Consider the following 14,627-nt stretch of genomic DNA (forward strand, 5'->3'; position numbering starts at 1 on the left):
TCCCTAAATTGAAAGAAAAATATTGTTTTGTAATAAAAATAAATAAAATGAAACCTGGACAAACTGGAAAAAATAGCAATGATGTCATGCACACTGCAGAGAAAATATGTTCATATTCGTTCACACAATACTAATATATTTCATGTATATTTGATAGTAGTTTTTGTTATTAGCCTGATTTTTTGCCAAAGCCTTATTGTTTCTTGTAAGGCTTTGTCTTTCACATTGCTGTTGGGTGACACCTATAAGGAGTCTTTCTATTTATCCAGATATGTATATTAAATTATATAAAGATTACAAAATTCATAAGTATTTACACAACATCTGGACACAACGAAACGTCAGCATTATGGAACAATGTTGCACTTTGCGATGTTTGGTATTGTTAATAATTTATTAAACTGTATATCATATTCAAAGTCATAAACATTGCGGTCTTTAGTATGTATAGACAGTACACTATGTGTGTTCATAGAGTCAATTTTTATTTTTTTATTTCATGGAACAACACAACATGGAATTTTTGCAAATCCAAACATTTAAAAGAAGTCACTCTTTGACAAGATTGTGTACAAATGTACCCTTGGCATTTTATCAACCTTAAAGTCTCACCATTGCATGTTTTTGAATGCTCTTAATAGCTGCTTTTAAAATACATAAAATTTGAGTTTTGTGAACTGTTTTTTTAATCAATAAAACTAATTGTAAACTTTTTTGTCTCGGAAAATAGTAAAATGTCTCCCTCTGCTGGCAGAGGTTAGTGAAGCTTACTATTGAACTTTAAAAAAGGCCAATCTGATTAATGCTGTTTTAATAAAATAAAATTTCCCCCACCGACTTTTTCTCACAAGATAATTTTTACAATATCTAAATGTTACATTTATATCAAATTTAAACTTTTTCTTAAATTTTGCAACATTTATGTGTTTATGGCATCTTATATAAAGACCAAATTTATTGTCATACATAATAGCGAGAGCTGTTTCGTTCGTGTTGAATAAGCAAATAAAGTTAGATGATGTTGCTGTCCATGGTTCTAAATACAATTTCGGGTGCAAGTATGCGTCAGCACCATGGACAGCTGCCCACTCTGCCGTCGTTTACTTTAGAATTTACCATGGAAGGATAGAAAAGCACTAAATAATCCGGCTTTAAATTAAATTCCCTAAGGTTTGTTATTTCCATGCCTTCAAACCATTTAATGTCCTGTTTTTAAACCTCACGTCTTGTCAATGTAGCCACCCCCCACTGTTTATATTAATGCGCAATGATCCGGCAGAGTCGTAGTGGAAATGTGACGTGTATCTTTTGTTTGCCCTTTAACTTTAATAGCAAATGAACTATCTTTCGTTGATTAATAGTTACACCAAAGGGCATCCATTAAAAAACGCGCTGGGGCAGGAAATTATGTTGGGGAGCGAGTGAGCGTGTGGACACCTCTAGCAACCAAACGAGGACAAGCAAACTATAAGGTTTCGTCGGGTGGTAAAGAAGATCACTTGACCGCTTTATATCCGGTTTCCGTCTTTTCCCAGTCGCCTTTTTCGCGTTACTTTCTTCCTACGCGTTTCAGTTTTGCTTATATTGAAAATTGACAACACATCGGTATGATGAGGATTCACATTTATCTTGCGTTACACCCGAGTTGCTTTGCACGGTAGCGGAAAGGGGCGGAAGCCTCGCGGGGTCGTGTTACCCCGCGCCTTGCTTTTTTCAGGAGGAATGGGGTGGCAAAGCGGGGGTGGGTGTTGAAATGCCAACTTTGTGGAAACGGATCGTGTTCTCCTTCGGTTCTATACTCAGCATTGGTTCTGTGGTGCTTCTCGTTGTGGCGCTCTCCACCGAGCGCTGGATTACCGGAACCACCCTGTGTCAGACTGGAGTGGATTTGGTGAACGCGTCTAACCCGGAGCTCGAGCAGTTCACGGGACATATTTACTACGGGCTCTTTCAGGGCGGGAAAACGCGGAGGTGTGGACTCGGTATTCGCCGCTCCAAAATATACTGTAAGAGCAATAATGTGTTAAACAACGAATACTGTTTACACAAATATCCAAGTAGGCAATTTGGCTTTTATGCGGACTGCTTTATTTGTCTGTTGTTGTTTGTTCAACATTCGTTTTTAATCATTTTTTTTCATCTCTTTTCAAACGACTTGAGTTTTATTTGTTATATAGATAAATAAATTGTTCCACCATTTAGACACTGATATGGCTAGATTTAATGCGTGGTTACTAAAACGTCTGCCAAATGCATGCATATATAGATCCAGCATTTAGTGAGACTGACTCTCTCTCTCTCTCTCTCTCTCTCTCTCTCTCTCCTCACACAGTGTTCCCAAACCTCGTTAAAAAAATCAATGGTGGGCTTCACATGGTCATACTCTTCTTCATTTTCATCGCTATTGGCTTTGCTTTGGTCAGTTTAGCATTCTGTATATATAATGCCAGGAAAGTTCCTTATCAATCTATGAAAGGACCATTGGGCCTCTACCTCTGGAATTTCATTGCAGGTAAATCAATGCAACACATGAAATACAATATAGTTTGATCAGCATCTTCCTTGAACCATTAACCTAAAATCTTAAATTTGTTCTTTATTGAATTACGTGCTTGAATTCCACTCTCACTTTTCCATTTTACAGCTCTGTTCAGCGCAATGGGTTTGGCATGTTTCCTCGCAGCAGTTCAGTGCCATGATCTTACAGAGCGTGTTGCTAACCACAAAGAAAGCCTATTTCGCCTTGTGATTCTTGAAGAGAGTCTCGGCTTTTCCTTCTGGTTGTGTGTTTCCAGCGCTGTTACACATTGTGCTAACATTCTTGTAGTAGCCTCCAGCAAAATCCACCTGCCTAAAATACAGACTAAGAAACCAGAAGAACCCACAGCGACAGGAGACGATTTCCTCTACTGAGGAACAGAGACAAGCTAAACTGTCTGACTGTTGAGGTCATTGAGTGAACTCTGTGAGGAAGCCAAACAGAATGTTCATGCACTGATGTCTGTTGGATGGTTGATGTAGGATGATAGGGCTGTGACCATGAGGGTTTCTTAAAGACCACTATGTGGCAAATAAGCAAACAATCCACACAGATTTCCAGGGCTTCCAAACCAAAATGTGAAGTTGTATACTGTATATATTTTTTAAGTTCAATATTAATGTTGTCTAAAGTATAATTTTAGAGTATGAGTTTTAAACATGAAACATTTACTGTATATATGAAATATTTTGATCTTGAGCCATTTGAAACCAGCATATAAAAACATGATACTAATTATAAAATAGAATATTAAAGAAACATTCATAATTTTACTTTACTTTGATTTCACTTTGCTGTGACTGGACTGAACAGGTCAAGTGTATTTTTATGCAAGTAGAATATAAAGGTTGCATTGGTAATTTAAAAGTCTTTTACACTGTTTTACAATGTAGTCATTTTATATACTGCTTTAGTTTGTCAGTTTGGAAATATACATTTTTAGTCATAATGGACTAACTTCAAAGAGTAGATCCATTACATAAAAAATTGAGAAGCTAATGTCAGGTGGTAATTGTCCGTAGGGTGTGAATGCGTGAGTGAATGAGTGAGTGTGTGTGCCCTGCGATGGGTTGGCACTCCATCCAGGGTGTATCCTGCCTTGATGCCCGATGACTCCTGAGATAGGCGCAGGCTCCCCGTGACCCGAGGTAGTTCGGATAAGCGGTAGAAAATGGAATGGAATGGAATGGAATGTCAGGTGGTGTTTCAAACTTCCTAAAAGGTTTACAAGAAAAGTTAACCTCAACAGCACTAAAGCAGTGTTCAAGGTGTTGTATTTTTGTACAAATGTATTTAGGTTTTAATTAATTTATAATTAATAAAATATGTTATTTCTTTTAAAACCACTTTTATGAATGTATTATTGTTTTATGTTTAGATATTATTATAAGCATAACATCTTGCTCAATCCCCATTGAGTCTTTGAGCGAAGCACCAGCGTTTAGAGAACTGTAGGTCATGGATGAAAGCCTAATATGGCACAGTGAATTTAAAGTCGGCTTATTCCTGTTAATCGAGGTACCATTGAGATTGATGGCTGCATAAATGTAGTCTAGTTTACAAGAAATGTATAACTTCACATTCACTTTACACTTCTACATTTAGTATTATCAGTTACCATGATACACAATAGAAACTAAGTAGCCCTAAGAACAGAGTACATAGTATTATTAATATAATAAAGAAAAATGTAATAGCTTAAACATCATAAGCTTCATAGTCTTAAATTTCAAGTGGGAGTTGCAAATTGTTGTTCAAATGTGTAATACACGTTTTTTACCAACAGAGTGCGCCATTTTGCTAGTTTGTGAATTGAGTTGGTACAGAAGAACAATTACGTACAGTTAGCCATAAAGAAATCATTAAAATGTATTAAGTAGTTCACCCAAAAAATGAAAATTCTGTCATCATTTATTCACCCTCTTGTCATTTCAAACATGTATGACTTTCTTTCTTCTGTAGAACACAAAAAAATATATTTTGAAGAATGTTTCTTGGTAAACATTGACTTGCATTGGCTTTGTGTCCACACAGCCGAAAGCTATGGGGACCAATAGTTTTGGTTTCCAACATTCTTCAAAATAACGTCTTTTATGTTTTGCTGAGGAAAGAAAGTCATACAGGTTCAAAATATAAAAAGGGGGAGTAAATGATCACAGAATGTTTGTTTTTGGGTGAACTACTCCTTCGTCAAAGAAGAAAGGGTTTGGCTCCTTGAAGCTGGTCTTGGTTGAGGGATTATGGGTTTTCAACCGGGGGTCCGCGGTGGAAGTTGGAACTGCAAGGGTTCCGCTATAATTACTGTATATTCACATAGAACTTTTGTTTAAAAATGTAAAGCATGGTTACAGAAATATTACGACAAATGTTCTCTTTAAAGGACTCATTGTATGAGCACTTTAAACAAGTTGGTATGAAATATAAGGGTCTTCATGAAATGTCTGGAACATATTTAGCTTAAAAACACTGAATGGCTGTGTAAACCAAACCCTTTTTGCCACGTCAAAAAACAGTTATGCTCACAGCAACCAGTTTTGATACATGTCTCTTTAAATGATAATGAGTTACAGCGCACCCCCCTTCCATCCAGCGTGTAACACAACACACCTGTTGCCATGCAATGGTTATAGCTAAATTATGTTTCCTGAACTCCTCTGTGGTTAGTTTTGTTTTAAACGTCTCAAATCATTCGTCCAGAGACTAAAAAATCCTTATGCACTCAAGTTGTGCGTGTATGCTTGCCTAAAATCCACGGAATGCGCACCTGGGTTGATTTTAGCACTTGTCGTTGACAAGTTATAACATTACACACAATGTGAGAGCATAACCAGAATGGTTTTTCAGCCTAAGGACGAATAGCTTGCTGCAGCTTAAAATACTAACGCACATAATGTACATACATACAGCTAAACTCCAAGTGCCCATTTACCAAATAATATATAAATATAGAGTAAGTCTGGCTTTTAATGTTCTATTTACCCCGTAACTGACTTAGTTCCCTTCACTATAATATGCTTATCTTCTTATGTATATGGTACATGTACGTTATATCAGACGGTTGATAATAACTTCTTTCGGTAGCTTTATCTCGTTCAGTTGGTCTCGATCCCTCTTGAGGAACAATTTTGAAGCCAATCCTTCTTGTACTGTCCCATGTTTCGCGCAAACAACCAGGTTTTTACTTATGATTTCTGAGTCAAAATAAAATAAATCCACTCCTGTCTCTTCCGAGGTTAGGACTCAGTGCACCGAGTACATTGAATGTTGCATATTGTCCACAAACTATTGCCAATGCATCACGTACACCGCTGTCGCTTGTGAAAACAACAATGGCGGCAGCGCCACGGGTGGAATTATGTAGATTAAAAGGCGGTAATATAATAATAAGAGCCTGCCTATACATCACAACAGGAGCGAAACCTGAACGGCTCGATTTCTCACATGTTTGCAGGGAAATGCTCAAAACAAACTTACTGGAGTCTTTGGTTTTTCATGCGAGTACAAAACTGCGCACCTGTGCGGCCGCGCGGACTCATTAAAACCCCTGCGCACTACAATTTCAACCTGCGTGCGGACAAAATCATCTATTCAGACAGCAGAAGCGAAAGAAGAAATGTTACACCTGCATCATAAAAACGGTAGGACCTAAATCAAATAAGTACCCGTCTTTCTTATTTTTAAAGACTGTGAGTTAGAGTGCATTCTCTGTCTTCCTTCCTATAAGTTTAGAGTAGCCTACGCATGAAAGGAGTTGCGTGCAAATAAAGTGCATTCTCATACATTTCTGAACTTCTGTTCAAATTTGTTAAAGCTGCAAAACGCTTATTTGACAGGTGAATGACACCGCACCGCATTGTTAACTATCTGAATCGCACACCGTGTAGCTTACCGATGGTGCACGTCAATCAAGTTGCCCCAAAAATAACGCGGACTCGTTGGATGCTGCTCTCCTTAGTCTGATATGATGCTCAGCAGGAAAATATCGTGAATTTTCGTGTAACAGCCACAACAATAAAAGATTTATTTCCAATTAAAAACCCTTAATTCGGATAAACGTTTTTACGTTCGCTTGAGGTGCTTTTTGCGAAAAAGGGTTATTGCGAATTACAGGAGATGGAAACGCATTTGCCGAATCAATTCCTCTAAAAAGTCACGTAACTGCACTGAGATGGCGTACCAGAGTACTGATCTTGTTACACAGCATCAGACATGTTGTTATGGTCATTCTTAAATCCCTGAGCAAAGTCGTCAAAGTATTTCTGTAATTGCCTCTTAGAACTGTCACGACTGTGTTGCCCAAACAGCAGGCATCCACAAAAGCGCCGCATTTAGGCTATTGTGTTTCGTAATCGTCTGCTTGCGCATGTATTGTTATGTATGAAACGTATATTCAGTGGGTTCTCTTACTTTTCTAAATGCTATTTGGTTGCAGTTTATTAGGAAGTGACGATAGTTGGATGGAGACCGCGCTTATTCGCGAATGTATTATGCGATAGTGCAATATTTCGCATGGGGTAAATGCGCAACTTTGGACGGCAACCCGGCTATGTTGATCCACGAGAAAGACAAGGGAGCTCAGAAAAAAAATATATAGCGGTGTGTTCTGCAACACACAGAGAAGCGGGAGAAAAGAAGAAAAAAAGCATCCAGAGACAACCTCTACCTCCAATGGAATGGTATTTGTGCCATTAACCAGGGTCAGTCATCTCATTGAAGCCATAATAAAAACTAAGGTTCAGGAAATATTTAACTGTCCATTTTACAGTAAAATGGAAATGCATGATGCTGCAAATCCCTTAAAATAATCAAACAATCTATATTAACAATAAAAAAAAATGACAGAAAAGTATGTATGTACAACAATAACATGCATAATAGTGCTAATGTAATGTCTTAACATAATATTTCTGTGACAATAAGGGTTGTTTCTATTTTAATAGCTCTGTTGACACATTATGTATAAGGGGGTCCCTGCTCAATGCATCTCTCATAAGGGGTCCTTGCCCTGAAAAACGTTGAAGACCCGGTGACGTTGTTCACCCAAAATAAAATTTCTACTATCGTTTATTCACCCTCACTTCTTTCATAAATATGAATCCTGTTAAATACAGAAAAAAAAAACATGGATAAAATCACACTATGTTGAATACTCAACGTACTTTAATATTCAAATTCTACCTTAAAAAAGCACCAAAAACTGTTGAATAAACAACGCTTGCAAAAAATAACACTGGAATCAGCCTTCATTGTCATCTAAAACAAGAAAATAAAGAGCTATTTTGCAGAAACCACCACAGTACCATGATAAATGTGACATGTTGCTTGTTTGAATGTATTTCTATTGAGAGAAGTGGATGTATTTTATCTCTTCCAAACCTAAGAACACCTGAGTATACGTGAGTGGGCGAGATACAGGATACTCAGCACTTAACCATTAGCATCACGCCCATATAAACATGAAAAAATCTAATAGACATGTTTCCTACGATATAAACCCAGTCCCTATGTGTGAGTTATTGACTGCTGCTCACTGGAAATTATTGATCACTTTCCACATCTCTTCCTGAGAAAGACGAATGGAGAGCATGACTAAATGTGTAAGAGAATTTCACACACAGGCATTAGGAGTAGTAAATAAATCCTGTGGCTCTTTTTATAGTCATTGCAATGCATAAAAGTCCAAGCGGCGTCTCTCAAGTGCTCTGAAAGACTCTAATTGGCACTTTATTTGGAGGCTATAGATTTAGGGGCAAATGCATTCTTGTGTCTACAAATACCCACACATACGATCTGATGTCATTCTGACCTCACTGCATCGAATGGGTAAACAGTTCTGCTCAGTCAACTGACTGAGTAAAGACATGTCACATGACATCAGTCCGCAAACACAGTTTCAAATGTTTATTATTTGTATAATTTCTTTTTTGCATTATAGTAATAAATATTACCATGCACATGTTTTGGTGAAAATTATGTCCATAAAAATGATATTTCAGCATTCCTGACCTTCTTTTTTAATTGTTTGTTAATAAAAATTATAGAATGGAAAATAAAGCAATTTATAAAATCATGCAGATCCATCCAGGTCAGTAGCTGTAAATTTTAAGGCTAATGAAATATCTGATACCAAGAGGTTAAGGAAATGACACGATGTTGGCAACAGAGAGGCTGGTTCGACTATTTTTGGAAATGCTGTTCTCTTTGATTTTACACAAGAAGAATGGTGCCAAAAATCTAAAAACATTCAAGATCTGCGTACAGAAATGCCTTGTTGATGAAGGAGATACACAGATTGTTGAGAATGGTTTGAGCTGACAGAAGCTGTGGTGAGCAGAACAGCCTCTCAACATAAAATCTTAAAGCTACAACACAAAACCACACAGGTTTACTAAATCTTTGGGATCATATGGGCCTAATATTCAGTGCAAAATGGAAAATTGAAATTACAATAAACCAGCAAACCTAATTTAATGGACCAAAATGCTTGAATTTGATGTTGTAAATAACTGAAAAAGAGAGAACTGGCAATTTAGACATCTTCCTGATTAAATTAAGTGAAAAATCTTTTTTTATTAAAAACTCTTTTCCCGCCAGGGACTGACTCCAGGTCTGAATTATTGTTTTTAAACATGGCACTATAATTCTCACTAAGTTCTATGTTAAAAATTACGTGTTAATCATTAACACATATTAAATACAAAGGAAATTGCAAATAAAAAGGGATAAACTAAGTTAAAAGTGACACAAATTGTGTTGTCCCAGAAATAACGGAGAGATGTGTTCAGTTGACGGCAACACTTTTTGTGTTAACTGAACATAAAACCTTTTTTTAGACTGTAACCCAACTAAATGTCAGTTACTGTGCATATAAACAGTACAATACATTTTGAGTAATTTATCCACACAGTTAATTTGCACATAGCCAAACTGATAAATTGAACATTGGAGTACTTGATTCCTATTTTAATCCCCATATTTAGATTTAAAGGTCTTATTCTCTTAGTTTTGTCCACTATAGCATTACTTTGGTGTATCGAGGTGTTTACGTGATCTTCTTTGTGTACAGCACCACAAAAGGAAGATGAGAGGTTGGTAGAGTGCTGATGGCAGCATTAGAGACAGGCTCTAAAGATTATTTTATTAAGCTTCTATTCAAAGTGATCAACATTTCACTTATTTCAAAGTCAGAGCGCCAGAGGAAAACTGAGTTTGTGTGTCTTGATCAAGAAAACTAGTGATAGTTCAATAACCCTTTTGGGCTCTGAACAACTCAGATCCTTAACCACAAAGCTTTGGCCCTCACTCACAAAACAGAAAAAATATAATTTTGGTCATTCATTTGAGTTGTTAACTGGGGTTTCATTTTTATGTCTATTTTCAAGAAGCACCACATAGATGACAAGGAATCAAGTTTGTTTATATAAAAATATATTAAATCATATAAAAATAAATGATATACAAAGTGAGTATTTATAATTGTTTGCTTTAACAACCAGAAAACAATAAACATTCATAAACAGATTTTTACTATAATCTGTCTTACATTATATTTATTGTACAGTGAAGTTATGTGTTGTCAAACAGAAATAGAGCACAGAGCAATGTCTCACCATACGTCAAGGTTTTACTGTAACTTTATGCATTTTTATGTGTTTATGTTATGTGTTTATGTCAAAAAGTCTTGACTGGAAATAAAATAAGAAAAATATTGCTGTAGTACATTAATGGGCATAAATGTTATTAAACAGTGGGGGGGACAATAAACATTTTTCAAGAGCAAATTTTGAAGGGGTCACAAATAATACAGTCAAAATTATACTTATAAAGATATGTGAACACAGAGCAAAGCCTTGCTTAGTTGCTACTATCATTATTGTAGCATGGAGACTGCGTCATCAATTTTTCTCTGTAATTTATGTGGTCTACGACACAAAGTGACAACATGCGTTAGGTTCGTAGGTTTACCATCCTCACTTGCAGTCATATTATAACTGAAGTGAACTGTCGCATGCTGTTATACGAGTGATCACCTATAATAAAGAGACTTTTTGTCTCTGTTGTCAAGACAGGAATCAAGTATAAAAACACACTACCAATTTTACAATATGAGTACATTTTTAAACATTTAAACACTTTTTACATTTTATCATGATTTATCCTGCAACATCGCCTGACCAAGTTCATCTTCATTAAAGAGTGGTGGTTATTTTCCCATGTGGCGTACTGCCTACGCCAACAAACTATGTGCATAGACGTACTATGTTCATGTTTCAGTCAAACTAATGTTTAGCTTATCCACACACAAAAGTGGTCTGAAATTTGCTAAATATAGTGCCAAAGTCACTAAATTGTCACCAGTATGTGCGTGACTGTGTGTGACACGGGTCCTGCATGACAACAGTCGGTGGCTTATTGTGGCCGTTAATGTTAACATTAGGCCAGGTCGTCACAAATAAAACAATGCATTGGAACAGCTTCGGTGCATAAGGTCCAGTGTGTGACGCACTACGCAACAAGCTATTGTAAACAATTAAGCCAACGTTAACTAGCTTGGTAACATTTTGATCGCTAACATAGCAGATTCATGGTAAACTACATCGGTAATCAACATTTTTTGCAACAACAAACTAATTAAGGAATCAGCATCAACATTAAAGAGAATCACTTCATGTAAAGTGAATAAAACAGCCTACTTACTGGATTTACGCCCATGAGAACATTTGAGTACACAACAAGTGTATGTGGTTTAAATGATGTTTAGCGTGTGTTTTGGTATTTGTTTTTTGGTCTTTTCAAAAATCCAAGAATTGCCTGGCTTGTTTCAAATCCTCCATTACTCTGCCAATGCTCATGGGAGGATAAAATTCAGAACCGCATTTTCTACTCTTGATCTTCCTTTAAAGCTGACAATGTAATGTAGTGGCCATAAGTAAAACCTCAAAGATCAGCTAAAAGCTAGTCTGAAGACCAAATGCAGGGAGCGTTTCCTCATCTGACTCTGGCTAAAAAGTTTCTGAGTGGCTTTTTGACATTACCTACTGAAAACACAGATGGATCTCAAGAAGGCCACAAACTGAGAGGGTCTTGATAAGATACAATAAGAACACTTGTTTTTAAGAATGTGTTTTGTGGCTATAAATTATGCATCTCTAGATCCGCTGGATATCGAATGCTTAAGGGTTGATGGGACCACAGTCAATATAAAAGCTATCCCTGCAGAGATCATAATTATAATGGGTTCCTTTGAAGATTGAGATTTAAGAGGGATATGTGTTTTCATAACCGATTATGCATTTCCCCAAAGGCCTTTTATGTGCAATCAACCAGACGTGGCTCATCAATAAGATAAAGTCAGTATTGAGTCACATAGAGTGTGTGTGTATGTATACTGTATGTGTGTGATACATTAGTCCCAAAATGTATTATTGGCTTTCCTCTTGTTTCGTTTCATAACAATATTGAAAATAATGTACAAATGATACTTTCTAAAAAATATATAATTTCGTTTTTTACAGATTTTTCATGTATAACGTAAAAAAATAATTTTACAAAGTTACAAGATCTTCATGTATTTTTGAAATACAGTAAAAAACTGTCAAATTTACAAGATAAAACATGACAATGTGTCATTTTACAGTAAAAACTGTTATTTTACTGTATTTTCCTCCCGCTAGCCAAAAAAAGTGTGGCCAAATAGTTTTTACAGTGTGGCAATATTACATTTACATTTACATTTAGCAGACGTTTTTATCCGAAGCGACTTACATTGCTTTACCCTATACATTTTACATAGGTATTTGCAATCCCCTGGATCAAACCCACAACCTTGCATTGTTAACGCAATGCTCTTACCACTGAGCTACAGGAAAGCTATATTAAAGATTTTAAAGAAATTACTTACTGTTGCATAATCAGGCAACCAACACAAACGTGTTTGTGTATTTATACATTAAATGTTGTATTTTGGTCACAAATACACACTTCATATGAAAACTTAACATGGCTGCTTCTTCTGAAAGTTAAACATCTAAAATCTTAAATGCTCTTTTATTTGTAAGACACTGTGGATAAAAGCATCTGCAAAATAAATACATTTAAATACAAAATTAGTCCTGGCACGAATGATATTTGCATACTCCAAACAGCACTGAGAGAGACCAAAGTGTGATTTATTCCTATTACACAGTATTTTGATACATGCTGAAACAAAACTATGTGCAAACCTCTCAATTAATTTTGCAAATGCACAGCAGAGGAAGTGAGGGATGGGGGGGAGACGAGCCCTGCCAACCAGATCCACCTCAGCTAAAACATTTTATTCCTCACTCTGCTCTCGCTCTCTGTAACGTCTCATTTTTCTCCCTCTTTTTGGATCTGAGATGTCATCTTTGTTGAGAAAAGAGATGGCCAGAATGGTGTTCCGACCGAAGGAACAGAAACTGGAGGAGTTTATAGAAATCGAGGAGCAGCAACAGGGACGACATTTCCTCTGTGTTTCAAGTAAGAGAATTGTGCTTGGTGCATGCTTATTTGAGGTTGCATCGTTGTGTGAATATGCTGGATTATTTAATATTTATGCTAAATTATGATGATTTTTTATGCTTAAAATTGAGATTATACGAAGAGCTGCATGACTCCACATTTGGACACCCACTGAAAAGCATTCAGGTTAAGGGGTCTCATAATTTTGCCTGAATAACTTCTCAAGGAGTTTATAATGCGTTATATTAAATAAACCTGTTGGATCAGAATTCTACACCACAAGTGTGCCGTGCCTGCTTTTTTCTTGCAACACTTATACTGGACTTTGAATATTTTACTTGACAGTTGCGACAAGTTAAAGATATATTGATATGGCAGGACCAACGGCAGTAATAAAGAAAAATACTTATGGATCTAATTTTTATGTAGCCAAAGATAAACAAGCCCAGATCTCAGTGGTGATGTGTCAGAGAGTTAAGCGTTCAAAGACAAAGAAGCTGCAGCACTATGGGTTGGAGGACAGTTACGAGCGAACAGAGATCTGGGACCTGGAAGACCTACTGGTTCTGGATGGGAGAGATCCTGATTCAGTGAGCAGAATTTAGATTCATACATTACATCATGAATTCTTATACAAAATTTAGTCGTGATACTTATTTTCGGTTTGCATCTCTCTGCTGTGTTAGGATGATCCATGTTTCCTGATGCATTTTGACTCTGTGCGTTTCATCAAAGCGATCAGCTGCGCTGCCAAATACTCTCTGGCCCGCTGTCTGGTTTCCTTGAGCAGGAAGTATCGGTGTACAGAACTAAAGCTGCGGAACTTTGACTTGACGTACATTCACCCCACTGTTATGTACTCAGATCGTGGTGACTGTATGGTGCTCATGCAGGTCTGTTTCTATGCCTTTAATCTGGTGTGTCTCTCTATGTGCCCTGTGCCTCTGTGAATGTGGGTTAAAGATACTGTTTTATGTTTAACAATATGAGATCTCAATTCCTCATACACCAATGGCCCGTTAGTATTGCTTTTCCCATGAAGAACAAGACTATGGGGAGCGAATAATATGCAATATGTTTACATTTATTCTCATTTTCAATATGCAAGACATGTTTAGATAATTGTCATCAAGCAGTGATAGCGGTTTCACATGCAGGATTTTTTTTCATTCATTTCCTCTTCAATTATTTCACGCATGCAGCTTTTATGAAAACATATTACTTTGCAGACTACATGCTATATTTAAAAAATCATTCGTCACACCACAGTACCATTCAAATTAATTTCTGTAGGCTAATGGGTGATTAAAAATGGATGATGTTGAAATGTTTCCGTTTTCATGTTATTTTCAATGCCCACGTGGAAGTTACAATTAACACGGGAATGTGCAAAAGACTTTGTTCTTTGAGCTCTCAGACCATGCTTTGAGCACTTAGTCCTAACTGTAACACAACTCCGTAATGTGAGTGAAATCTAATTTGTCCTTCTGTAAATGCAGCACAAAAGGGTGTCTCTGATGATTCACTCAAGAACACTGTGACTAGAATTTTAATCATGACAATTTAGATGTATTTTAATATGAGTGTGGTAAATGGTATGTGTAAT

The 14,627-nt window shown here is 36.6% G+C and overlaps 2 protein-coding genes across 2 annotated transcripts; both read left to right on the forward strand.

Annotated features, from left to right (window-relative positions):
• The first annotated feature begins 1,416 nt into the window (after positions 1 to 1,416).
• On the forward strand, positions 1,417 to 3,538 carry clrn2 (clarin 2). Its single transcript, XM_056736864.1, has 3 exons — positions 1,417 to 2,006; positions 2,333 to 2,512; positions 2,645 to 3,538. Exons 1-3 carry the CDS (start codon positions 1,754 to 1,756, stop codon positions 2,911 to 2,913), a joined length of 702 nt encoding a protein of 233 aa, XP_056592842.1. The 5' UTR covers positions 1,417 to 1,753; the 3' UTR covers positions 2,914 to 3,538.
• Positions 3,539 to 6,101: 2,563 nt separating this feature from the next.
• Positions 6,102 to 14,160, forward strand: exoc1l (exocyst complex component 1 like). Its single transcript, XM_056738206.1, has 4 exons — positions 6,102 to 6,177; positions 12,919 to 13,039; positions 13,451 to 13,611; positions 13,708 to 14,160. The coding sequence occupies exons 2-4, from the start codon at positions 12,919 to 12,921 to the stop codon at positions 13,969 to 13,971; spliced, it is 546 nt and encodes a 181-aa protein (XP_056594184.1). The 5' UTR covers positions 6,102 to 6,177; the 3' UTR covers positions 13,972 to 14,160.
• Positions 14,161 to 14,627: the final 467 nt, after the last annotated feature.

This window comes from Triplophysa dalaica, chromosome 2, assembly GCF_015846415.1.
Source record: "Triplophysa dalaica isolate WHDGS20190420 chromosome 2, ASM1584641v1, whole genome shotgun sequence".
Taxonomy (NCBI): Eukaryota; Metazoa; Chordata; class Actinopteri; order Cypriniformes; family Nemacheilidae; genus Triplophysa; species Triplophysa dalaica.

What these genes read in the sequence shown, in the direction of transcription:
- exoc1l (XM_056738206.1), top strand. Translation starts at nt 12,919, where the DNA reads ATGTCATCTTTGTTGAGAAAAGAGATGGCCAGAATGGTGTTCCGACCG. An exon ending in ACATTTCCTCTGTGTTTCAA is followed by an intron (nt 13,040 to 13,450) that starts GTAAGAGAATTG and finishes ATTTTTATGTAG; the next exon opens with CCAAAGATAAACAAGCCCAG. An exon ending in ATGGGAGAGATCCTGATTCA is followed by an intron (nt 13,612 to 13,707) that starts GTGAGCAGAATT and finishes CTGCTGTGTTAG; the next exon opens with GATGATCCATGTTTCCTGAT.
- clrn2 (XM_056736864.1), top strand. Translation starts at nt 1,754, where the DNA reads ATGCCAACTTTGTGGAAACGGATCGTGTTCTCCTTCGGTTCTATACTC. An exon ending in TCGCCGCTCCAAAATATACT is followed by an intron (nt 2,007 to 2,332) that starts GTAAGAGCAATA and finishes CTCCTCACACAG; the next exon opens with TGTTCCCAAACCTCGTTAAA. An exon ending in CCTCTGGAATTTCATTGCAG is followed by an intron (nt 2,513 to 2,644) that starts GTAAATCAATGC and finishes TCCATTTTACAG; the next exon opens with CTCTGTTCAGCGCAATGGGT.